Source organism: Neophocaena asiaeorientalis, unplaced genomic scaffold, assembly GCF_003031525.2.
Source record: "Neophocaena asiaeorientalis asiaeorientalis breed wild unplaced genomic scaffold, Neophocaena_asiaeorientalis_V1.1 scaffold99, whole genome shotgun sequence".
In the NCBI taxonomy this organism is placed as follows: Eukaryota; Metazoa; Chordata; class Mammalia; order Artiodactyla; family Phocoenidae; genus Neophocaena; species Neophocaena asiaeorientalis.
In genome coordinates this window covers 921,974-949,194 of record NW_020173022.1, presented here as the reverse complement: position 1 = coordinate 949,194, position 27,221 = coordinate 921,974, and the positions used below count along the sequence as shown (strand labels likewise).

The following is a 27,221-nucleotide window of genomic DNA, read 5'->3' as shown; positions in this document are numbered from 1 at the left end:
AAAAGGCATATCACACTTTACATGGCCAAAAAAATAAAGAACCTTTTCATTTCTGCCTCCGAACTAGTTTACCCTAGTAAATGGCACCATCATTTACCCAGGCATTGATGGCAAAAATATGGGAGTTATCCTATATTCTCATCTCTTTCTGTCATATGCCATAACATATGTACATTAATTACCAACTTAAATATAATATTCAATATAATTCTAAGGAAATTATTCTGTAAGATTAAATAAAATATGAATTTGGCTACAAACTCTCTGGTAGTATTTACATTCATATAGTCTTACCAAAAACAGATTATTTCATTAGAGGGCAGTTTTAAACAGTAGTAAAATATATTATAATATAGTGCTATAATTGTTTTATAACTTAATTATTCTTTACTGATAACACCTCTACAATAAATGTATAAAGATAAAGCACGCATAATTTCTTAGTTCTCAAATTCATTTACTAATTCATTCATTCTCAAGAACAGAAAAATCTATAGCAAATATCTGTCAACTCAGGTCTATAAAGAATAGTAAGATCAGATGTACAGAAGTTTTCTAATTTGTTTCGAAATTAGTTTCTGAATAATTCTCTAAGAAGACAGTTAAAATTAGATCTATTTCACACTAAATAGGTACTTCCTCAATATTTCATTTCCCCGATACTGTTGACCTATGAGTCATCCTACATAGGTAAACTTTTAGCCAACTAAAGCTTACGGCTATAGTGCTAAGTTATTCTTTTTTAATTTTTAAAAAATATTTGTAAAATCTACTTCATCAGCCTCCGCTCAAGGCTTCAAGGTGGATTCTATACCTCTCCTACTTCAAAAGTGCAAGTGGAAGTGGAAGCTACTTTCCCTTCTGATTGGTGGCTTTGGAGCTTATCTCTGCATTCATAATTGTATTCCTTAAAGTTAAAGCTATCAGGAGTTTAACTACCAGATAAGCGAGTATCACTTATTATAGCAATGCAGTAATACAGAACATTACTATGTTCAAATAACTTTTTCTAAATTAGCCACTAGGTAATATGCTAACCTCACATCCACAGTTCTACACAATTTTATGATAGCTAGAATTAAAAAAAGGATCGATATTATATCCATTATAATACCATTATAGGAAGAGATTCCAAAGTTGGCATAAAGGGCCAAAGGTAGAAATTAGCTTATACAGAAAATAATCTGTATAGGCCAAGGAGGCCCTTTGTGCGTAATACCACCTAAGGTAATTCAGCCCACAAAATACTGACTATCAGACCATAATCAAAATGAAATGCTTTGAAAAAGTGAGAGAGAGCTTGGTTTATGCATTGCCATAAAACTATGGATGGATGGGCATAGCGCATCTCCTGTTGCACGCACCCTGTTGCTCGTCAAGTGACATGGATCCGAGCTGTTTGTTAACCACAGAAGAAGGAGAATCTGAAACAAAAATGAGATTTCAACTTAAAAGTAAGCAGCAGAAAACTGCACAGCAATGTTATGATCATCTCTAAGCTTAAGAAACAAATGTATAAGGTTGGGGAATAGAAGTAAGTACTGTGGTGTGTTTCCCAAGCAGTGAGTAAGCAGGGCCATGTGCTTAAGATATGTTATTCCAGGCAAGCGTTTAGCAACTTTGAGAATGAGTTGAGAGAATATTCTTCTACTTCCATGCATATACTTTTTATCAAATTCATTTAGCACAGGCACAAGGTGCAAGGTAGATAAAATAGAAACAGTGTATCTCCCTTGCTAAAAGGAAGACTCCTTGTTCTTCTCAAACCCTCTCTCCAGCTCCTCAAGATGGCTTTCATTTTGGATTGGAGGATTCAGAGCCTGAAATAAGATGTTCACTACACTTAGCTAGATGTTATCTTGAGCTGAAAAAAGACCTCCAGTGAAGATTTATGACAAAGAAAATAGTTTATAAGAGAAATATTCAATGAAGTAATTACCATTACAGAAACATAGATGACTTTTAAAACTCTGTGGTATGTTGTGCATGTTAAAACTGTACTGTGAAGGCTTAGGTTTCTTTAGGTGCCCGGTGAGAAAAGGAAAAGAGAGGCAACGAGAAGGCTTATGGTCTGGGCTTCATGCTTTCCACCTTGGCTTCAAACAGAACATTTTACTTTTATCCTTTGGATTTCTATGTACAATAATTTGTTTTATAAATAAATGGGTTCTATTGCTTGAAAAACACTGGTATAACGAAAGGCAGCATGATAAAATGGAAAAGCACTGGTCTAGAGTTATTCAGTGTTGATTCCAACCCTGGTTTGACAATAATTAGCTATGTGACAGACGACAAGTCCCATTTTTAGATCCAACACTCTCCTTCCTTCCTGGTCATCCTAGGGACCTGGTAACTAAGAAAGGCACTGGGGAACAGAAGGAGGTGGCTACTATTCCTGGCTTGGGTTCTAGTGTGCTAGTGAAGCTACAGGAAGAGGGAAAATGTGGATAGCAAGCATAGCTCTCTAATAACTGTAAGAATAATTCCTAGTTTCTAACAGCCTATGCTCTGTTCGTAGCAAATGCTGTTAATAAAACAAAAACTCTGTACTTTTGACTGATCGGTTTCTATTCATAGTGGCACATTATTCCCCCAAATGTAAATATTTTGATTTAAGAGTGTCCTTAACTCAATAGCTAAGAGTTTCTTAAATATCCTTGATTCTCAGCAATTTTATACCACTTGACTGCTTCAATCTGTACACTTTAAAAAGTCTGAATCCTGCTACTGGGACTACTGGTATCAATCTTAAATTGTCTACCTTCTGAGATAACCACTGTGCTCATAGATTTTTGTATTACTAGATTTTGATAAAGCATGATCATTATTTAAATAATAGCTTTTACTTAAAGTATCCTTACGTATCACCTCTTCAACAGAATATTCAGCTCAACAAATCTGTATTACACAAAAAAGAAAGCAGGAATGATAGTATTTTAATCGGTTCCCTAATCTAGCCATGCTTTGCTTTGCTTTTCAAATATCCATCTCAGAGTTAGATACAACATTCCTATCTATGTTCTTTTTGAAGAGCAGATGAGTCAGTCTTTAGAGACTAACAAAATTATATTCTTTAAGAAAAACAATAAAAATGTGACTCACCGTGAAATAAATATTGGAAAATCTTCCTAGAAAGCCTCTTATGAAATATTTTTTATCCCTTTGGATTTGTTATACATTTCATTATACTCTCATTAAGAACCCTCAGAAAAGTAACAACTCTCCAAGCAATCTTTTTTCAAATATTTAATATTTTCATGAATATTATGGAACGTACAAATCTTATTAAAGTGCATGTTATGTAAGCTTTTAAATAAAACACATTGAGAAAGGATCTAGAATGCTATCATCTCCACAAAATTGTGTGTTTTCAAACTCTTGAAGTATTTAAAATATTAACAAAGTGTAGGTTAAGACAGAAAGAGACTAAGCTAAAAGGGCTTCCGTTTTGGTTTTACAGTCTGTCACAGATATCGTATATATCTGGGGAGTTGTCGTTCTTTCCATGTTGAAGACCAATCTTTAGGAAGAAATCCTTCTTGATCTTTGCTTCCATTCTATTTTTAATTTTGGGTACCATGCAACTGTTTTTGGAAGGATTACTTTCCTGTCACATAAAACATTTGAAGTAAAATGTTTCTATATCACTAGATATTCAGAAATACAATACCCATATCTTCCAACTTACAAAAATACTTCCAAATGTTAACACAATAATCATCAGAATATCTAATATTAAAAAGACAAACAAGTATTAGTTCAATGCTGATTGCTTCAGTGTTTGCATACTCTATTCCATCTTTCTGTGAAATGTCTTCTAGAAAGCACTATCACAAAATAAAACTCTGACCATATGGTCCAATGATAATTTATTACAAAATGCAATACAATTGGTCAGCCTACTGGAAATATCTTAGGTTATTATTATTTTTAAAGTAGAGATAAACTTTAAGCAAAAGCTCCTTCAGTCTAAAGCTCAAGGTGTCTCATGGTTAATTACTGTGTATCTCCAAGAATTTCGTGTTTTAGTTTTGCCCCCTGACATCTGAACTTTTTCAACTGTAGAAAAAAATAAGGAATTATAATCTAAGTAACAAGAACTCTTTAGTCAGACTCCCTGGGTTCAAATCTGGCTTTCCTACTCAGTAATACTGTAACCGTGGGCAAGTTATTTAACGTCTCTAAGTCTCAGTTTCTCCATCTGTGGAATGGGGATAATTACAATATCTACCACATACTGTTCTTGCGAAGATTTAAAGAGATAATCCATGTAAACTACTTAGACAGCATATATGTTATTACTTGCTTGTGTTTCAGAAACATGGTGTTGAATGAAAAATGATGATAGGAGGCTGTTCTGAAAAACATGGAGCAGGGTCCCGCATTTAAAGTGCCAACAGACCCATCACTGTTTTGCTCAGGACCCTATCATTCAAAGTAGTTAAGAAGTACTTGCAGAACTATGTCAACATTACATCTGATTTACTAACTGCTTATGTTATTATAATCACTAAAAACCTGGGTCGAATGCATCCGTTTGAGAAGAGCTATGTGTAACTGACATCACGGACACTGTGGGAAACTGGATGTTGTATAGAACCTGCTTGCACAGGACAGGGTAAGTGCTGATTTTTTCCAATATGGCTCAGTTTTGAAAAGCCCTTTAAAATATTCACCAATGTTTTATACCCTTTAAGGGGTATAAAATTTACTTTTTTCTTTTCCAATCGGCAAAACCGTGCCATAAAGTGAAAAAACAGTTCCTACCTGACACCCTCTCTAGGCTGGCTCCATGCTCCAGTGGGGCTCTGTGGTGGTTGGGCCAGTACCAGCAGACTCCACAGGGTGTTGTCACTCTGAGCAGGAGCCAGCAACCCATGACTTCAGGGGACCTGAAATGGAAAAAAAGAGTTGGGTTTAAAATCAGCCATATGCTGAATGCCTCTGCCATAGCTGTTTACGGCATTCATCTGATAAACATACATACAGCTCATTCAAAACCCTGAACGCGGGCTTCCCTGGTGGCGCAGTGGTTGGGAGTCCGCTGCCGAGGCAGGGGACGTGGGTTCGTGTCCCGGGCTGGGAAGATTCCACATACCGTGGAGCGGCTGGGCCCGTGAGCCATGGCCGCTGAGCCTGCGTGTCCGGAGCCTGTGCTCCGCAACGGAGAGGCCACAACAGTGAGAGGCCTGCACGTACCGGGAAAAAAAAAACAAAAAAAAAACAAACCCTGAATGCTATCAACCTTACATGGCCATAAAATGAGGACATCTTGAGGTAGTAAGTTAAAGTCACTATGATTAAGATAGTCCATTACTATGTGTGCTGTTCTACTTAGGAGTATAAAAACTTTATACAGTATTCTCTATCCCATTCTTATGCCATCTCTATAAATTATGGCAGGCCACGCTACTTAAATAAATCAATAATTGGGAAACTGAGGCATAAAGCAGCCAAACGACCTGCCCAAGGTCATTTGTCATAGGGCCAGGGACAAGAACTCAGTCAGTCTAACACCCAGGCAGTGATCTGATGAAGGCAAATTCATCTCTTTATGATTAAAAAAAAAAAAATGGAAGACTAGAAATGAGTTGTGATGTATTTCCTAAAAGCCTAGAAAAAAAGTGCACTTTTTAAAAAAAAACTAAACTGAAAATATTTTAAAAATATATATACACTGACTTTGAAAAATAAAAAGTTTGGAAATTAGCTATGAATAATTATCATTTACAGGTGTCAAAAATCCTTTTAGAGGAGTGGTTCTCAAAGTGTGCTTCAGAGAGCAGAGGTGGCTTGGGGGTGGCAAGAAGGACAAGGAGTTGGGTTGTCATTTCTTAACTCTCTTTATGTTCAATCACAACAGTGTCACTTTTATGTATTTTATATTAGAACTTCTCCATGAAATTCTGATTTCACAGCTGAAAAAAAGGGGGGGAACCCATTGTTTAAACATACCTTAACATCTATCTTATTTAGCTCATTTTCAATAGCACTTGGTGCCTTGGAATGATGTTTTAGTTTTCAACTGCCAAGAAATATTGCCATCAGGCGCCTTGCCATTTGATCTCATTAAAATGTAGGTTATTTCTATAAAATGGCTTGATGGCTTGATCCCATTTTCCTACAGAACTTATTAGGCAGATTCATCTTAAACTTAGCCTTTCACAAAATATTCTCATGAGCCCTATATTTTGAAAAGAGAATGAAGTATTTATCAGACAATGTAATCATTCAGAAATTCTACACTTGTTAAAATTTCTTGGTTTCCATATCACATTAATGGCTCCTTTGAATATCTTATACCTAAAAGGCTTCAATAGGTGAGAAAATGACAGAAGTATCATTTATTGACAGTATCATTTATTGACAGTATCATCACTTGCTGACACTGTGAAGACAACAACATATAATGGGAAAATGTTTTATGAGAATTGCAGTCTTCTAGTGTTAAAAAGTTAAAATCTAGAATGTTAATTCTGTGCTATTCTATATTGATGATTTTAGTAGTAACATCTAGCATGAGTGAATGGATCAATTAATGTCCATAATATACATACACAAAATTGTATTCATACATCATGAAGTATAAGAAAATGTTTTGCTAACTGTTATTCAAACAAAACCTATCTCCCTGTTGAATTTCATAAATTTAATTCCTATTCTGTATTTTTATAATCTGAATGTTTTGAAATGAAGAATTTTGCATTAAGTCAACTCATCTTTCTTCGCATCCAAAATTTACTAAATGGACAAAATATATATACTTTATTACTTGTCCTTTGTAACAAACTAACAATACATTATTTAACTGTTCTTAAAGTTTTTAATTACCAAATAGTGTTCCTAACATGTGAGGATAGAATAAGATAAAAGTAACACTAACAAATGAACCCAGGCCGTGTTACAGGTTAGACTTACTAGGGGTCTCATATGAATGCTATGTTAAAAGCGTATGATATAGATGACGTATTTCACCTTGTAGGTGAAGGGAGCAACATACACTGAGTGACAGCACTAAGGGCCTCTAATATTGGTCCAGGTGGGCAGCCTCAGCAGCCCAAGTAAGTTGTTTAATAACAAAATTAAGATAACATGTTTCTCAACTTCAAAACTGGCAAGGCATCTAACTCAACTTTGGCTTTTAAAAATATATTGGTTATCAAACTAGGCACTATTTAATAAGAATGATGCTTAGAGTTGGGAAAACAGCATCTTATTTTACAAAGACCATATAATCACACTAAAGCTTTCTGATTCTAAAAAGAACTTGCTTTGATTCAAATTGATAAACTAGACATAAAGACTGAGTGTCAATATTTTCCTAATGTCCACAATGTACATTTCCCTACTGATAATGTAGACAGTTTTGCTTTATACTCAAATTCACTTTAATACTTTGTTTGTTATCTGCTAAATTTCAGTATTTAAAAAATATTTATACATGTAGGGATATTTTATCTTCCTTCTTATTGTTTTATATGTTGTATATTTTTACTTTTAAAACCCCTGAGCTAGAGTTTTATACACAGCACAAAATCATAGCAAAATGTATTATTATTAAATGTCACAACTGTAATCTAATCAAACTTTCTTGTGAGTTTTAAGTATATAGGAAAAGATTTCCCTATAGTAAGAAAAAAAAAAAACCGACAGAGAGAGAGACATCTTCTTTGCTTGACTGATATTCTCTCTATTAATATAACACTAAGTTAAAAATCAGGTCCATAATTTGTTCCAAACATCACACCTATATTGCAGTTATTTAAATCTATTTTATTTCACCATGGTATTATATAATATGCTTTTATTACCATAGCACTTAGTGGAACAGATATTTATAAACTGGAGGTTGTCCAGTTCTACCAATAAACAGATTAATTCCAAGTAATTTAATCAGAGTTCTCAAAGTGATTAATTCCCAACTCATCACTCCTTAGGGTGCCAAAACAAAGTGTATCAAAGTAGTATAATCTCGTTAGTATGACAGCACCTACTATAGCACCTATAGTACAGGATACATAGTGTCTACTATCCATCTTGAAAGAATTAAGTTGACAGATTATTTTATGCGATATCTTTCACTAATTCTTTCAACAAATGTTTATTGAGCGTCATGAGCTTTTGGGCCATAAAAAAAAAAACTTGAGCCACTAAAATACTCAATGAAAAAGAGAGTGACACAGATTATTACTGTCTTATCAGAGTTTTATCACATAAAAACAGGAACATAAAACTGGAATATTTTTGTTGCCCTGTATACCAGTAAGTTGATTATGTGTAGGAGGAATAAGTAAGCAAATATTGAAAAATTTCAAATAATTACAGAAGGGGATGATTGAGTCAGCATGCTAGAACAGCCAAACAACATTGTGATTCTAAAATCTATCATTACTAGGTTTATATGGGAATAGAAATACTGGTTAACTTTCAAAGCAAAAAAAAGAAGAAGAGGAGCTAGGTGCCGTAAGTACAGTTATCATCTCAGCATATAGGAAATTTCAACAGAACTATCAATGCAGGCTCTAAGTTCACTAGATTATCACATAGCATCTCATTAGCCATAAAAGTAATAAATATTTGCCCTTCTCTAAAACTACAAATAAAATAATGGACTATTTTATATTTGTCTCTCTAGCAAGTGCTGCTGCCAATCTGTCCCTCTAGCCATGTGAGGTGAATTTCACCATATGCAAGAAACGGAGGGAAAAGCTGCAAGCGCATCAGCTTTCTTTGGAAGGGGAAAAGGGAAGCATCTTATTACACAGCAGCAGTGTTAAAAAACCAACTCTACGAGCTGCTTAAGGACACTGGACATTAATAACCTGAAGCCTGAGGGTCCTGTGAAGAGCCCTCACGAGAAGACTGATCAGAAGTGGAAGGCTGTTGCTGGGTACGCACAGCTAGCTCCTGCTGCCTCTGCTGCTCAGCCTTCTTAAGCCTCAGTTGTTGCAGGCGCTTACGGAGCAAAGCTATCTCAGGCCCCCTTAGAAATTCTGACACAGATAGGAAAAGAAAGGTGAAAAGATAGTAATAAAACAGAACATAGTAAGAATCTGATTATACATTAAAGACAGAAGGGTATAAATAAAACACATGTCTCATAGAGGAATACTAAAAACAAATTACTCCAAAAAATTACTGATCATTAAATTATGAAAAACTATACATACTTACACACCCAAAGGTTTCTATTTAACTATGATGAATTAGACACATAGAGTTTTCTAGGAGTATTTAGGTAATTAAACGGAATGAAAGTAAAATCTTCCATAAGCAAAACATTTAAAAGTGAACATTGCTTTCCTAATTGCATCTCTTTTTATAATACTAAGAAAAATTGAAAAATATCAGTTACCTCATTTACTCTATATACAAAAACTACTAATTTCAATCAAATAATAATTAAGATTATGAAAAAGTTATGCATTTGGAAGTAACTCTTGAAATTTATTAGTAGAGAGCCCTTTAAAAAGTAAAAGTCTTATATTTTTCAGCTAAAATGTTTCTTTTTATGTTGGAATTATCATTTACTTTTTCTTTTGAGCTGAAAAATATGTACATAATCTTTAACATTTTCTTAAACTTTATCTGAGGCAGTGGTCATAGATAAAAAATAAAAATAGTATAACATGAAATCCTGCAGAGAATACTAAGTACCTACTAGGTATGAGGCATTGTTTTAGGCTCTGGGGATAAATAAAACATTGAACAAAAAAATAGTCCCTACTCATTTGTTCTGAGAGGAAAACAGACATCACTGCATACATACACACACATATATAATATACATGTATGCATTTATCTGTGTCAAGTAGGGATCATTGCTATGAAGTAAATTGGGCAGGGTAAGGTCAGGGTAATGAAGATTGTGGGGGAGTGGTTGTTGTTTTATGTATGGTCATAAGGGAAGGCTTCTCCTCCTAAGATGATTTTTGAACAAAGACCTCAAGGATGTGAGGGAGTAAACCACACGGATATCTGGAGGAAGAGTGTTTCAGGCAAAGGAAAGAGCAAACACTAATGTTCAGAGGGGGAAGTATATCTGGATGTGGGATATATACTACAGGTAATGGCAGAAAAATTTGCTGATAGTTTAGATGCAGAGTGATCCCAAAGTTTTTGGTGTAGATAACAGGAAAAATGGAGTTGCCATTTATTGCGACGGGAAGAATAGAGAAGGAGCAAGTAGTATTAGAGGGAAGAAAAGAACTAACAGATATCCGAGTGGAGAAACTGAGTAGGGACTCACTGTAATAGTCTAGAATTTACCAGTAAATCTGGATGTCACTGATGATGTTACTTTAAGCCACATTAAGAGACTAAGTGATAATAAAGAAGTCTAAGAACTAAATTCTGGGACACTTCAGTGTTTAAGAGAAGGAAGAACAGGAAGAGTAAGGAGAATCCAGTGAGGAGGCTGGAGAACTGAGTGAGCCAAGTTTTGTAAGCTCAGTGATGAAAGTGTGTCAAGAAGGATAAAGTAAGCAGCTGTGTCTGCTGATACAATGAAAAAGATACTGACCGAGAACTAACCACAATGAAGACTTTGACAAGAGCCATTTCAGTGAAGTCACAGGGGCCAAAACCTGGCTGGAACAGGTTCAAGAGAAAGGGGAAGTAAAGAAGTAGAGGGACAAAGCATATATACTTTTTCTAGAAGTTTTGCTGCCAGTGGGGAACAGAGAAATCGGCTGATTGTTGGTGGGAGAACAGAATCAAGGGAGGTTTGTTTGTCTTAGTTTGGGAGATAATTCATATGTTTGTATGCTGATGGACAATGTTTAATTGGGAGGAGGAAGAAAGATAATGAATGAGAAGTGGGCAAATATGGGAATGATGTCCTTGAGTAGACCAAAGGAGGTGAATTACAGTGGATAAGAGGAGGAATTGGCTTTAGATAGGTGCAGAAAAATGTCATCCACTCTAACCAAAGAGGAGGCAGAGTATATGAGTAGAGATTAGTTGTAGATTTGATGGAGGGAGCACATGGAATTTCTCTCACTGACACTGACAGCAAATTATACCAAACTACCAAATAACTTTCAGCCTCTTTTATATAGATTATAAGAGTGTAAAATTTGGTTTGTTGTTTCAGAATCAATCATGCCAGAGACACTAACCTCTTGTTACCATGTCCCCTATTTATAAAGAATTTTATTCAATTGGCAGTTAAGGTTTAACAATTCAAATGTCATCATAGTCTCTCATTGCTAGTTCCTCCTAGAAAATTCTCCAGTACCAAGTAGGATAGTATTCATTAACAAATAAATTGTGACGCTCAATAGTATAATGCCTTCTTTTTAGGTATATACATATCCCATAGTTACTGTCAGCATAGTAGTAACACTTTTAGCAACATAAAATAAAGCATTATTATGCAGCCATAAAGTTTGTCATTTTATACTTCAAAAGAAATTACCATAAAGAGAGAGATTACAGATATGTCAAGTTTTGCTAAGAAAACTGGAAAAAAAAAAATCACAAAAAATTCACCCAACTTCATGGTTGTTTCAAACCCTCTCTCTTGCACTGCCAAATGTTTTATGTCTCCATCCTAGACCCACTAGGTGATGTAGCAAATCAATAGCAGTCTCCAAATATAAGCAGCGGTGCTCTGTAACTTGGAAAATTAAGATTTAGTTACCAAAAAAAAAAAAAAAAAAAAAAAAAAAAGATTTAGTTATGATAATATCATGAACCATTAATTCAATGCTCCCAGTGCTTTTCAAAGAAGAATTTGTTTGCTTACTTGAAGGCTGGTTGTATGTCTCCCCAACCAAGTTAAAAAAAAAAAAAAAATTGAGGCTAGGGAAAGAAGTCATCACACAGCTAACTAGGAAAGGCAAATATTGAATTAAAAATTCCAAGCAGAAATACCAGTCTAAACAAATAGTTCTGCTAGCAGTTTGAAGTATTAAAGGCACATAAGACATATACACATTACATCTTTTTAAAAATGTATAAACAAACATATAGAATTTGTAATATGAATACATGCTTGGAGAACTAATTTTTGTTAACATTAGCCAAAATCGAAAGTGAATACACTGAATACCTCTGGGTTGAATTTTAAAAACAATAACAAAAAAATCCTCAACAATGAGTCAGAAACTGCTAATGGGAAATTTGTACTTTCATCTCCTGAAACTACTAACCTTGCTCTTCTTGTTTTTTTCTGAAAGACTCTAGGCTAGTCTCCCTAATGACAACTCCCACTGATGGAAAAGAACAATAAACTATAGTTGACCCAACAAAGGTCCATTTGGTTCTAACCTCAAGTCCTGCCTCTCTTCCAATACATAGGGTCTTTTGTCCTGGACACTGGATTATTTTTATATCTAATTTGGTGGTACTTTATCTGCTTGCTATCAACTGTCCCCCACTCCCAACTTGCTCCTTTGTCCAGGTGATCCTTGTGTTTTTTTTTCCTAGAACTGGTCACTCCTTTACTGACTTCCAAGTTCCTCTGATCTCTTCTTTAGTTTCCCCAAAGCGGAAGTCACTAACTTAATATTTCTACTTGTTTCTAATCTCTAAATTGCCTATATCTCATCTGACTAGATCCTGATCCCCTTTAAGGAAACTATAAACTGAATATCTGGGCTTTGAAAGGTTTGTTTTGCTATGCCATACAACAGAGTTCTTACTTCCCCAGGAATTTTTCTACAGAGCTCAGTTCAGCTATAACGATTATGAAAGGACCTAAATAAATGTATAAACCTGAGCAGACACAGTAATTTGTAAATAAGCAGGAATCCACGCATAAGCCATGAAACGCTCTCTTTAAAAAATTCAATTCTCATGGTCTGAGTGGTCCATTAATTAGAAACACATGGATCCTTTAGGTGACTCACTTCTCAAGGTGAGCCCCCCAAACTGAGTTTTGTATGTACTGATATCCCCACCCAATCCAAAGAAACCACCTTCTCTTTCTTAGATTAAAGTAAGACCAAAGGAGGCAATTAAACTATAACACACTGGAATGAATGCCTCATTTAACAGTCTCTCATTATAAGAAGCTCCTTACCATGGAAAAAAATTACAGATAACACACAAAATGAAGACATTTCTAGACTTAGTTTAAGAAACAACTAAAAGTGATGTCTGATAGGCATTACTAAGAAAGAAAAAAATATTTTATAGTTACTTTAAAATACTTTTTATAAATAAAACTATGAAGATTTCATTTTAACCTATATAGTTTCAGCTCACAGTCATACCTATCTGGTTTTTAAATAGATAATCTTATAACCATATTTTCAAAGGTACAGTCTTTTGTTAAATATTCAAAAAAAGAACATGTATGACATAAGAATCAAAATGTTAGATTCTGGGTTATGTATATAGAATGTAGTTTCAAATGGTCTATGTGAATGAAAATAAAATTCAAGAATATGAAGGGTGAAGATGTCCAAATTGTAAAAAAAGATCTACCAACTGACTTCAAATTCCACTTCAGTACATTTTATCTTCCTAATTCAGCTACTATACCCAAAGCCAACTCTGTGGCCCCCTCTAGATACACTATTCTTCAGGTATGCATTTTATATATTAACCTCACTGTGGCTCCATTTCTTCTTCCTACCCATATTTCTGTCTTGATTTTATCATTTATCAAAATGATTTTTTAAAAGGATTTCCAGGGGCTTCCCTGGTGGTGCAGTGGTTGAGAGTCCGCCTGCCGATGCAGGGGACATGGATTTGTGCCCCGGTCCGGGAAGATCCCATGTGCCACGGAGCGGCTGGGCCCGTGAGCCATGGCCGCTGAGACTGCGCGTCTGGAGCCTCTGCTCTGCAACGGGAGAGGCCACAACAGTGAGAAGCCCACGTACCGCAAAAAAAAAAAAAAAAAAAAAAAGTATTTCCATAAGTTATCATAAAATATTTCTGGAATAAGTTATTCAGTCTGGACAGCCAAGGGCAAATAATGGGTCCAAAAGCAATAAATGACTGGATATCCATTCACAGCATCTTCCCTAGGTATCATAAAATTTGCAGAGCCTACTGGAAACATCCAGAATGAATGAAATGGGACTGAAACTATAAAGACTATAATATAGCTAAATATTCTATATAGGTTATACTAGCTTAAAGATAACAGTCTTAACAGTATCACTAAAGAGTGACTATTGTTGGGAAGAAAACGAGGCTTACGTAGAACAAGATAAATAAAATCTCTGTCTTTATGACAGCATTTTCTAATAAGAGAAAATAAACAAATGAATAAAAAATAAAATAATTACAAATTTTAATAAGTATTTTTCAGGAAATAAATAGGGCTATATAAAAGAAAAGAAAATTTTAGGGAAGATAGGAAAGGAAGATGAATCTAGCTAGGGTAGTTATCAAAGACCTCCCTTGGGTAACATTTGAGCTGAGAACCAAAAAAAAAAAAAGGAAGAGCTTCTCAGGTACAGAGATCAGTAAGTACAAAGACTCAGAATCCAAAAGAAAGAGGCAGAAGAAAACTTGGCACATTCCAGGAACTGACAGAAAACCAGTACAGCTGGAGCGTAATGATCATTAGGAAGTGAGAATGTGATATGAAATGAGGCTAGAGATAGTCAAGGGCCCAGCCATATAGGTTCTTTTAGGTCCCCAGTAAGGACTTTGAGTTTTTTCTCTTGTATTTATATTTATAAACGCAATTAGAAGTCTTTGAGGGGTTTTAGACAACAAAACTATATAATCTGATTTAACATTTGAAGATACTCATACTGGTTGCGGCATGGAAAATAAATTATAAGGGAACAAGAGTAAATGAAGAGAGATCAATTAGTGGACAACAAATGATGTAAGATGGAAAGATGTAGAACATATTTTAGATACAGAACAGAACTTGCTGATGGATTGGGTGTGGGACATGAAGGAAAGCAAGGAATCAGTAACTCACAGCCTATTAAAATAAGCACATGAGCAGTAGTTACAATTTACTAAGATATGAAATGACCAAGACGAAAGAGATTAGTGAGACGGGAAGGATAGGAGGATAAATTAAATCTCAGTTTGGACACATTAAACCTGAGATGTCCAAAGATAACCAAAAAGAAGTCAAATAAGCAGTTGGACACAGGAGTCTATAACTCAGGGTAGAAAATCAGATTGTCAATATACATTTGGGAATCATCAACTTAGAGGAGATATTAAATGCTACGGGAATTGATGCAATTAACCAGGGATAGAGTGCATGTAGAGAACAGAGCACAGACTAGGGGTTTTACTAAAATACTGAGAATTCTAGAATAAGAAATATCAAAAGTGGTTACTGAATACCAGCCAGAGTTGCTAATAAGAGTAAGTAGGCAAAAGTGGTGTCATAGATGCCAAAAAAGGAAAGTGTTTCAAAAAAGAAGTGACAGGCTATGTTAAAAGCAACTGGGTTAAAAAATCTACTAAGTATGAACAAAGAAGTATACTTTAAAACAGGCAAAATGGAAGTCACTGGTGACTTTGACAAAAAGTTTCAGTGGAAAAGGAGGTTAAAAGGCAGAGTGGAATTGGTTGATAAATAAGTGGAAGATGGTAAGAAAATGGAGACAGTATATGTAAGCTATTCTTTTGAAGACTCTGATTTATAAAAGGAGCAAAGACATGAGTCTGGAGGGGAATATGGGACAGTTAAGAGATATTTTTAAGACAGAAGATAATTATAGAGCATGTTTGAGGTGGAAAGGAAAAATTCAGTAGAAAAGGTAATAATAAAGACACAGGAGAAGGAGCAAAGTCCTTGAGAAGCTGGAAAGAGGTGCACTGGCCAGCTTTTGTTAGGAGCAGATACACTTCTTCCCAAAATGGGACTGCTTCTGTCACAGACAATGTGAGTCTAGATGCTGGAAAGTTGGGAGATTCAAAAGAAGGAAAGTGAACGCTTTTTTTCCCCACTGTGAATAAAAGAAGGTTATCAGCTAGCAGGTGGGATGAGGGTAAAGGGCGGTGCTAAAAGTTTGAGAGACATGAAGGTGTGAAACAGACATTCTGTCTAGGTGCTGAGCAACAGTGTTGGAAGACTGCTTTAACGCGGAGCGCCAATGAAATCTGTGGTCGTGAATTTCTTCACTATCAGTGACTCAGCTGCAGACTAAGAGAAGGCAAATAATTAGGTTCAGTCAGAGATGGAGTTTTGCCAGGCAAGTCTTCACATTCCCACTGTCCCTCTCCCTCAATCCGGTAAAAGTGACAGAGGAAATGCAAAGGACCTGAATGAAAGATACAAACATTTACATAAAGAGGTATACACAGCAAGGCAAGAAGTTTGTTTTCTCCATCTCCATGCAAGGCAATAATAGAAATCATGGTTCTAGGGTGATACTACCACCTACATGGACAATTCCTACCATCCACAAACCCATCTGGACTTAGAAGCGAATAAAAGATTGAGAAAAAAAAACAACACAAAACATAAAGAGCATTAAGTCCTTATTGTTAAAATGCTAAACTCTGGGATTATGAAAGGCCTATTGTCAAAACAATCACAGACATAATCTTTAGATGTTACATCTAATATCAAATCATCTTCCTCAACAGCAATACTGTCTTGGTAACATGGAAATATTCCAATTTTCCATAGTTTAGTCAGCCAAAATTATTTCCGGGCTTCCCTGGTGGCGCAGTGGTTGGGAGCCCGCCTGCCGATGCAGGGGACACGGTTTCGTGCCCTGGTCCGGGAAGATCCCACGTGCTGCGGAGCGGCTGGGCCCGGAGCTTGTTCTCCACAGTGGGAGAGGCCACAGCAGTGAGAGGCACGCGTACCGCAAAAAAAAAAAAATTCTTTCCATAACCTACCAGTTAAAAGTATCTCCTATGTTTCTTTGAAAAATGTATAGACAAAAGTGCCAGGTAATGTTCAATGTTGCATCATCACAAAAATGTTGTTTTCTATTTCAATGATTCAATGAAATAGAAATAGTATTCAAGTATTTAATACTTACATCAAATATTAAAAAGGATTTAGTAATTTCAAGTGTAGTATTAGAATGTGTTAAGTATCTAGGACAAAAAGGAAAAATGAAATTCCATACTAAGTAGTTTACTCAGAAATGTGTTTAAGAAACAATCGGAATCAGTTAAGATTCAGTGGAACGTCAACATGAGCTAGGGAATCTTCTTGCTAAGTTTTGACCAAACTTATAAGTGATCAGAATCTTTAAGACTATTCCCAAGAATGCTATCACTTTAAAAAGTCTTGTTTTTACCAATTTTACCTGTTTTGAAAAGCAAACTTTTAAAGGATTCTGTCCAGACTTCCTTAACCCTCCAAAATATTTTATTTTCCCATAACTTGAAATGCTGTATCAATTAGAATGTGGAAAATCTAATTTCATAGCTCATCTTTAGGTTATTATTATAGGTAAATTGTACACAAGTGTTATTTAACAGCCACATAATTGAGTCTGGCTTCTATTCCCCTAGAAACTGAAAATGAATTACCAAAAATGGGATATACTGATAAAAGAGTGCTTAATTTAAAACACCCCATATTTGGTGATCTGGCATCAGATTTCAGAGAAGCAAGAATAAAGTGACAGTTTGGCAGTTAAGCTGTTAGGAATTTTTTTTATAGGCTTTAGCTGAGGCCTGCCAGATGTATCTTTAGTTGCTAATATTTTTGATTATACATCGAGGAATATACTTCCTTAGAAAAACTCAAAGAAAAATATGAATGAACATCTTGTTGGTTATTATAATTACATGTATATATTTAAAATGTCAAGTAAACTACAGACATATCTGCTAAAGATTACTATGTAAACACTAGCACATTCCATAGCTGGGGGTGGGGTGGGGTGTTTGAACATGAGGAGTTGTAATATTGAGAGGAAAACACAATTTTAACAGAATTTAGAAGTTGATTTTTTTCACTAACATCAAATACCAAGAAGACAAGGATTTGTTAAAATAATTTTTTCACGTAAATACAGGAGAAGTAATTCTTTTGGTAAATTGTATACATTGTTCACAACAGACCACGTAAAATTCATCATAAAGGATGTATTAAAAGTATGTCATGATTTGAGGAAAAATAATAAAAAAGAACATAAATACAATGGATCTAATAATAATCAGGGCTATATTTTCACTATCACTTTAACACAGACAACCAAAAAAGCTTAAGAAAGATATTTTGGTCTATAAAAATAATTGTTAAGTCAACTGCATTAAACTCTGTCAAAACAATATCTGCTGGTACTTACATTTTTTAAAGAACTGTCTTGTGTAAACTGAAGATTCCTGCTATTTGTTAAAATTCATGCAAGTGAGGCATACTTGAATTTTGTTTTTAAGTTACACATTCACATATTACATGTCACTTTGATCATTTATTCCAGCAAGAATAAGTTGATGTGATTTAGTATCTTTCAAAATAGCCCCAAAAGAAGTTTTCATTATCAGAAATCATCAGATGAACCACAGCCTATTTAAAGAGTAACATCCTCACCAGACTGATGATGTGTATGGTGTCCAGACGCCTCAACAGACTGCCTTTGTTCACTGACTGGAGAAGACAGCAAAGAAGTAGAATGAGGGCTTTCTGTAGAAGATGATGCTGAATGAGCCTGAGCTGACATCGCAGAGGATGTAGAAGGTTGAAGAAACTGTTCAGCTGGAGTGTCTACTTCCATAGTTTCATTTTCACCCATTTCCAAATCAGTACTTGATGGGACCGTAGGAAGAGTTGAAACATCTGACTGACTAGTTCCACCTTCAAAAAACACATCATAATACAAATTCAAATACTAAATGCTTTCCAAAACTAACTACTCTAGAGATATGTTCAAGAAATACGTGTGCACGCACACACACACACACACACAGAGAAACAGATAATTTCAGGATATCAAAAGCACCCACCAGGCTAATTAATAGGGGCAAAAAATCTACCTATGGCACATTCTTGTTATAATAATCAACCTTTCAAGCAAAATGCTCAGTATGGTAGCTTGACTTACACAAAGCTAAATAACAGCTTGAAAGATTCCTATAAATAATGTCTAGTTCCTTAAGTTTGAAGATGATGATTCTGATTTAATAGCTGGATAATAGGATAATGGACTTATATTAATATATTTCTACTCTATAACATAATGTCCTTGGTAAAATATTTAATAAAAAAATTTTATTAACAAGAGTAAAGCTACAAACAGGTCATAACAAGATTAAGTTCCTGATTCCCATTTCATTAGCAGTAACGTTTTAACCACTAAAATAACATGATGCAGTCATGATTTTAAAAGGCTTGAATGTCTACTATGTGTTGTGCTAGGCCTTGTGCTATCTGCAAAGGAATAATTAAGAATACTCAATAAACATTAAAAATTTCCTTGATTTTGCTTCAAATCTATATTATTAAAAGAAAGATAGAATGAACTAATCAAGTTCATGTCTTGCAAGATCCAACTACTACAGAATATAAAAATTTTTCTTTTAATCATCTTGATTTAAATATTTCTTAAATTTAAGCACAAATGTAATAACTCTTAAGCAAATCCATAGTCTAAGAAATTTTTTTAAGTTTGTATGCAGAATTTAACAAGAACCATTTATGGATGAAATTCAATAGAATTTTTCATTTTGGGACTTAAAACATTTAGGAGTTAACTTTCACACTCCTGATTTTTGACAGAGATAAGTAACTTGCCAAAGACCACAAAGCTGGAAAGTAGTGAACCAAAATATGAAAACAGGTCAGCTAACACCAGACACAGCAATTGACAGCCATTGTATATAAGTAGCCAAAAGAAGAAACTACTTAATTATATAAAACTTATCTAAAGAGTTTTATCTGTATCCCTTCTCAGAGCACATACAAAAGTATTTACAGTAGGGGATATCAGACTCTTACTTTTTTTGAGAAAAGCAAAAAATGAAGGCTAGGTCTAGAGGAGAAAATTATACCAAATACCCTTTGTTCTCTACTGCTCCACACAATACAATAAGAACCTTATGATTACTAAAGATATAAAATATGGTATACATTAGATGATATAAATAAAACTGACTTCAATAAATAGTTTTTGCAGGTTTTCTGGTAACTTTAATTAATAATAAAAATTACCTCTGGGTCGAGATCTTCCTCGTCCTCTATTGCTTTGTGCGACTTCGCTTGCTTCTTCAAACCACCTTGATAACATGTCAGACATTCTCTGCATCAATGACACATTGGGACTTTGCTCCCCTATGACAACACAGGTCTTATCAGTGAATTTAGGAATAGGTCAGGAACTTTCATTAATGCAAAAACCTTGATTTGAAGGCTTTAAAATGAAAGCAATTTTAAAAACTCAAATTGCCTAAATAAATTATATGACTGTATATATAAACCTATTAGGGCTATCATCACATTTTATAGTAAATGTTTATATGAATGACTCTCCATCTCTATTTTGAGTTCCTCAAGAACAGGACTTACATCTCCTACATGTTTGCCAATTCTTAGGTACTTCCACACTACCACCCCTACCCCAACCCACATCTTTAGTTCTAAGAGCAGACAGCTAGGAAGGGCTCATGAATTCTAAGTTGAACAGATTGAAAGAAAAGTTTGACCTCTCACTTAAATTTCCCTAAACTGAATTTATTTTTATCATCATTTACTGCAAATTCCACATAACTGAAATTAACAGAAACCAGAAAATTTTTTATTTATCTCTTTCCTCCCACCTTGTCTCCCCTCAAATATATGAGTATATTCTTAAGGACATTTTCAAATTAAGTATCACATCAAATTGAAGCTGTGACAATTCTATTTTACAATCATATAACTTAAAATGGAAATCATTTGTTTTTGAATTTTCTGTGAAAACAGAATTTATTTTATGCTTTATTACCTTTATATAATGTAGCTTTATATTTTAAAATATATTAAATAATACCAACAATAATATATTGGGAAATATGCTTTTGATCTTAAAAGATTTAAGAAATCATTAGAATAAGATTTTTGCTATAGATCCGTTTATTAAAATCACACACATTACTTCTATTTTAAATGTACCGTCTTAAGAGACTTCCCTGGTAGCACAGTGGATAAGACTCTGCACTCCCAATGTAGGGGGCCCGGGTTCAATCCCTGGTCAGGGAACTAGATCCCACACGCATGGCACAATTAAGAGTTCACATGCCACAATTAAGAGTTAGCATGCCACAACTAAGGAGCCTGCCTGCTGCAACTAAGACCCAGTGCAACCAAATAAATTATATATATAAATTTTTTTTTTAATTCTGTAAAAAAAAGTGTGCCATCTTAACACTCCCAAAATAGTTTCTTATGCTTATCAAAGGCATCTGATAGGAGGAAAAAACAATTTTTTAATGTGCTCTTATAAAACTCTCAGATTGGAAACTGGGAGTTTTTATTGCTCTTTATATCAAATACAAAGGCAAAAATTACTATGTTTGATAATACCCAATGTTTTTGTGGCAAAAGACATTCTTACACTTTCAGTGGGAATACAAAAGAGTGCATACTTTTCAGAGGGTAATTTGATAACTATCAAAATTAAAATGTAATTATCCAGTGACCCACACATTCTACTTTTAGGAATTTATCCTAAGATACACTTGCACAAGTATGGTAAGATATGTATGAAGATGTTTGTTACAGCATCACTTATAATAGTGAAAAAAATGGAAACAAGTTAAAATATTAATTTTTAAATACCATATTTTTTAAAAGCTGACCAAAGTATAGTTACCATCTCTTTCTCGTTCACTTTCAGGCCTTGCTCGGGGTCCAGTATCTGACCAATCACCACGAAGTCTCAAACGCTTAACTGGAGGCTGTCGTAACTAAAAGATGAGGAGAGAACTCTCTTGCTCAATTCTTAAAGCACACTGTAAGTCTAATAGATTCTTTCCATCTTCTTACTTCCTTTATTGAGATGCTAATCAAACTATGAAAGATAGCCATAAATATCCACTGATGTTGACAGCCTGTACTTATTATCTTCAGCCTAAAGTTTGAATGCAACTTTAAAATCATGTAAATGTGATATCTAATCCTACCTGTATCACTTTCCAACTGACAAGAGGAAAGTCATCAAACTACATTGAGCCTAAGTTTTCTATTATTATGATAAATATAGTCTAGGTAAAGTACCTAAATACCTAACTGGCACTAGAAGTAATCATTATTTTATTATTATTATTGACAATTTGCTCTCTGGTTCTCCCCCAGTACCTATTCCAACCCTGCATTACTCACCTCAGTGTCTCTACTCTACCTTGTTGCTCTCATTCTCAACTATTAACTTTTCCTCCTACTTCAGAGAAAATAAAGTCAATTCTATAGAAATGACATAAATTTCCTCAGCTGCATTCTACAACTTACCTATATCTACTTCTTAATTCCTTGCAATCTTTCTCAGGACATGGATCACTTGTTTTGTTTAAGCTTAATCTCTATCTGTGCTTTTTATTTCATTCCTTGAACAATTATTCTCCCTATATCTACATTCATCTCTTCTCTCTTGGTTCTTCCTCACAATATGCTAAAGGTTCTTATCATTTTTAATAAACAGAACACCTCAATTTCATATTTCTATCCAGCTACACTCTTTTCTCATGCTTTCTGAGCTTTACTGTCAAGCCTCTTTTAAAAAGTCTATATTCAGGGTTGGGGGGGATCAACTGGGAGACTGGGATTCACATATATACACTAATATGTATAAAGTAGATAACTAATGGGAACCTGCTCTATAGCACACAGAAGTCTACTTCACTGTACAGTAGAAACTAACACAACATTGTAAAACAACTATACCCCAATTTTTAAAAATAAGTCTATATTCATTGTATTTTTATCTACCACTCCTCTCTCAATTCACTGAAGTCAATCTTATGTTCCCATTTTTCCACAGAATTCATTCTCACCAATATCACCAGTGAATGATCAACGACTAAGTTCACTGATCAATGATAAAATGATTAAAATTCAATTTCCAATTCAAATGGCACCTTTCAGAGATTATTTTATTTGGTGTCTTTGGCATCTGACACTCTTAATCACTCCCTTTAACCGTTACATTTTAACATCTTTTTATTGAGATATAATTCACATACCATAATATTTACCCTTTTAAAGTAGACAAATCAGTGGTGTATATTCACAAAGCTATGCAACTATTTGTATCACACTAATCCAGAACATTTTCATCACCGTAAAGAGAAACCCTATAGCTATCAGCACTCATTCCCCACTTCTCCCTCTACTCACCTCCTGGCAACTACTAATCTACTTTCTGTCTCTATGGATATGCTTATTCTGGACACTTCATATAAATGTAATAACATAATATGTGGCCTTTTGTGTATGACTTCTTTCACTTAGCTTAATATTTTTCAAGGTTCATCCACGTTGCAGCATACATCAGTATTTCATTGCTTTTTATGGCTCAATAATATTCCACTTTTTGAATATACCACATTTTGTATATTTATTCACCAGTTGGTGAACATTGAGTTCTTTCCACTTTTTGGCTACTGTGACTAATGCTGCTATGAACATATGGACAAGTTTTTACAGGGACATGTTTTCAATTTTCTTGGGTATATATCTAGGAGTGGAATTGCCAAATCATATGATAACTTATATATTTAACTTTTGAGGAACTGACAAACTGTTTTACAATGCACCTGCACCATTTTATACTCCTACCAGCAATGTGTGAGGGCTCCAATTTCTCCACATTTTCATCAACAATTGTCATTGACTTTTTTATTTTAACCAACCTAGTAAGTGTGAAGTGGTGCCTCACTGTGGTTTTGATTAGTGATGTTGAACATCTCTTTATGTGCTTAATGGTCATTTGTATACCTTCTTTGGAGAAATGTCTATTCAAATCCTTTACCAATTTTTTAATTAGGATACTTGTCTTTTTATTGTTGAGTAGTAAGTGTTCTTTATATAACATATTCTGGATACTGGATTCTAAATCATAAACCAGATATATGATTTGCAAACATTTTCTCCCACCCTGTGGGTCACTCCCTTTTATTTTTTTCTAACATAACATTCATTGATTTTTTTTTTCTTTCACAATTAAGCAGGTTTTAACAGAAATCTGGTGACAGCTTAGCTGTAAATTTTCTATTTTCTCCTGGAAACCATACCAAGCAACAAGGAGAATGGGAAAAAAAAGTCTCCATCCTCAGCAAAGGAAACAGAAAAAAAAAAAAAAAAAGACCCCACAAGTTCCATGTTATGTGTAAGTATGGTTAAAAGCAACTGAGAATAACAAAATCTGCAGAGGAAGTCACAAGTGTGACAAAGAATAATCATTAGATTAGAGGATGCCTAGTGTGGCAGTTATCTAAAATCTCAGACAAATAATCATTTCCAGAAAGAGAGCCTCACCCTGTATATAAACTGTACTTAGAATTAAGAGCTCTGTTCCATGGTTAGAAGAGAGAAATTTTTATATTATACAGGCAAAGAACTGATGTTATAATCTCAGCAACTATTTATGGAACAAGATCTTCAAGTTAAAAACAGTCCTAAGTTTGATTTTTTGATATATGCGAAATAACCTACTCAAGAATCCTGAAAATCATACAGCATTCATTCAATAAAAAGATTTTTAGCACCTTTCATGTGTCAGGTACTACTCTAGGTATTGGGGAAAGATCAATGTATAAAACATACAAAAATTCCCAATGTCACAGAGTTTATAGAATACATGAAATTAAAAAGTAAAATATACAGAGAAAGTGGTAAGTGTTACAGAAAAAAATTAAGTATCAATAGAAAAGGGTGATAGGTAGTACCAGATAATTAAGGGTTACAATTTTAAATAATGTGGTAAGGTAGGATCTAACAGAGAAGGGAACATAGGAAAAGCCCTATAAGAAGTAAAGGAAGAAGAAATCCAGATATCTAGAGGAGATCATTTCAGGCAAAATAAATGCAAAAGCCATAAGGTAGCTTAGCCTGTCTGAGTAAACAAGTAAGTAGATGTAGGTAGAGCAGAGTAAACAAAGGAGAGAGCAGTAGAAGTAACAAGAACCAGATGATCTAAGATCTTGAAGCCACTGTAAGGACCTCAGCTTTGTTCTGAGTGAGGTGGGGAGCCATTTGGAGTGTGGATCAGAACAGTGGCGTGATTTGACTTATGTTTTAAAGGATTACTTTGACTACCGTGTAGCTAACTAAAGGACTGGAGGGGGTGGGTATGAAAGCAGGGACCTGGTAAGAAAGCTACCATAATAATCTAGGAGGAGAGATGCTGATGACTCGGATTAGAGTATTAATAGTAGAGTGGGAAGCAGTACTACAGATTTTGGATACAGGTTTCCCCTAGTATCTGAAAGCAGAATGTTCCTATGAAAACTTTCATAAGTCGAAATGGAGTAAAATGAAGAAGCAATTACCTTAGGACACATCTTGCTAATGGATGCACAGAATAAATTGAGATAAAGCACAGATGCTCACAGACACAATTCAATGCTACGACAGCTTGAGGCTGAGACAGAGACACAATTCAAAGCTACGGCAGCTCGACGCTGAGATAAGACACAATTCAATGCTATGGCAGTTTGATGCTGAGATGCCGAGTATAGTTCACTGGGAAGGAGCTTGGTGATGCCACTTGCTGCTCAGGGTGCACACTGCAAACAAACGCCAAATGCCATTTTCGCTTTTCACCTTTTTTTCTGTAAAAGCAAAAATCCTCTTTGGATTTTTTAGTTAGTGAAAGCAGGTACTAAGCAGGTCTTTAGTAAAAGCAAAGTGATATAGAAGCAAACATTCAAAAAGCAGGGGATACATGCAATACTTTTAGGGATAAATTATGGGGACCAGGAGAAAATGAGCGATTGGCTTCAACAAAGCAGTCCAATAATGTGCTAGGTAGGTGGGGGAAATGTCAAAAAGATATGAGAGAAAAACGAAAAGAAAGAAAAGACAATAAAAAGGAAAAAGGAATACCAAAATAAAGGAAAATGAGAAGTGGAAAAAATTTGAATAAGACAAAAGAATATGCTAAATAAAGAAGGGGAACAGAAATTCCCTGGCAGTCCAGTGGTTAGGACTCTGAGCTTTCACTGCCAGGGGCCTGGGTTCAATCCCTGGTTGGGGAACTAAGAGCCAGCAAGCCGAGAGGCGTGGCCAAAACAAAAAGGGGTGGGGGGTGAAAGACAAACTATTAGAGGGCAAAGGAAATAATATAGGAAATAAAAAGAGACCCCTACAAGTTAAGAAAATATAAAAATATGAAAACATAAGAAAAAACTCATATATTAAACTTTTATTCATACTTTAAAACCCTGCTCAAGTGTTTCTTACATTCCCAATCAAAAACAATTATTCCTTCTTTTGGTCTACTTATGTAGAACATAATTCTTACATATAATTCTATTATTTTAAGTTTCACACATTTATTTATAAACTTTATTCCTTTATAAATTTATTTATTTGTTTGTAAACTGAATGAGAGATCATGTCTTTGTTACAGTCATCCTTGATTTTCTAAAGTTTAGTAGCGTATGTAGTATAGTAGCCACCCAGTAAATATTTGGTGAGCTGAGATGAGTTTGTCTGAACATTACTGTCAAGGATTTAGCATAAAACACTGAAAGAAAAGATGGTGAGATTAAGAGGAGGACAGGTTATTAATTTCTTTTTCTATATAGACCTGTGAATTATTTCATTTATTACAATAAGCATAATTTATTTTTTTAATTTTAATTCATTTTCAGAATTATTTTTCTTAATTTAGTGAATTCAACAAAGAATACTGAGAAAAACATGTTCAAAAAAACCAACTGTTCATAATTAAGCCTCTTTCACTCATTTTATAAACATCTTTAGGCTAAGTATTCTATGGGATAAAAGCTAGTTGGCTCACTTAAAATGTTTCTGCATTTCCAACTCTTTCGTTCTGTAACAGTCACAAAGTATGACTGTAACTTTACTGAAGCGCGTTATCTCAAGAGGAAATTACATAGCAACAACAAAATGACAGAGCAGATTTCACATTTTCAATCAGACCAATAAACTCAAAAATTGTTTTATTAGCCATCATACCCTCTTCTTCACCAATTTCCTAATTCACTTAAACACAGTGCCAAATTTAAAATCCCAAAAACACATTTATAAAGTAATCTTGATTTTTTTCTAATTTTATAGCCCTCTCAACCTGCAACTATAAGAACTGGATTTGGTTTTGCATCTCATAGGAATTACAAAATTGTTATTGTTCTCTAGTATCTTTAAAATGTATTCATTA

General features: G+C 34.5%; 1 protein-coding gene across 3 annotated transcripts in view; it reads right to left on the bottom strand.

The window, feature by feature from the left end:
* The window catches only part of DCAF6 (DDB1 and CUL4 associated factor 6), a 166,149-nt gene that overhangs the window by 59,670 nt on the left and 79,258 nt on the right, over positions 1 to 27,221 (bottom strand). The window contains exons 8-12 of one of the 3 annotated variants that reach the window (XM_024742398.1): positions 21,693 to 21,786; positions 20,054 to 20,173; positions 18,437 to 18,700; positions 8,823 to 8,993; positions 1,365 to 1,424 (exon numbers count right to left, since the gene is read on the bottom strand). In XM_024742398.1, the coding sequence (XP_024598166.1) occupies positions 1,365 to 1,424; positions 8,823 to 8,993; positions 18,437 to 18,700; positions 20,054 to 20,173; positions 21,693 to 21,786 (709 nt within the window). The remainder of the gene's footprint in view (positions 1 to 1,364; positions 1,425 to 8,822; positions 8,994 to 18,436; positions 18,701 to 20,053; positions 20,174 to 21,692; positions 21,787 to 27,221) is intronic. The other 2 variants (XM_024742399.1, XM_024742400.1) reach the window with 2 other exon arrangements.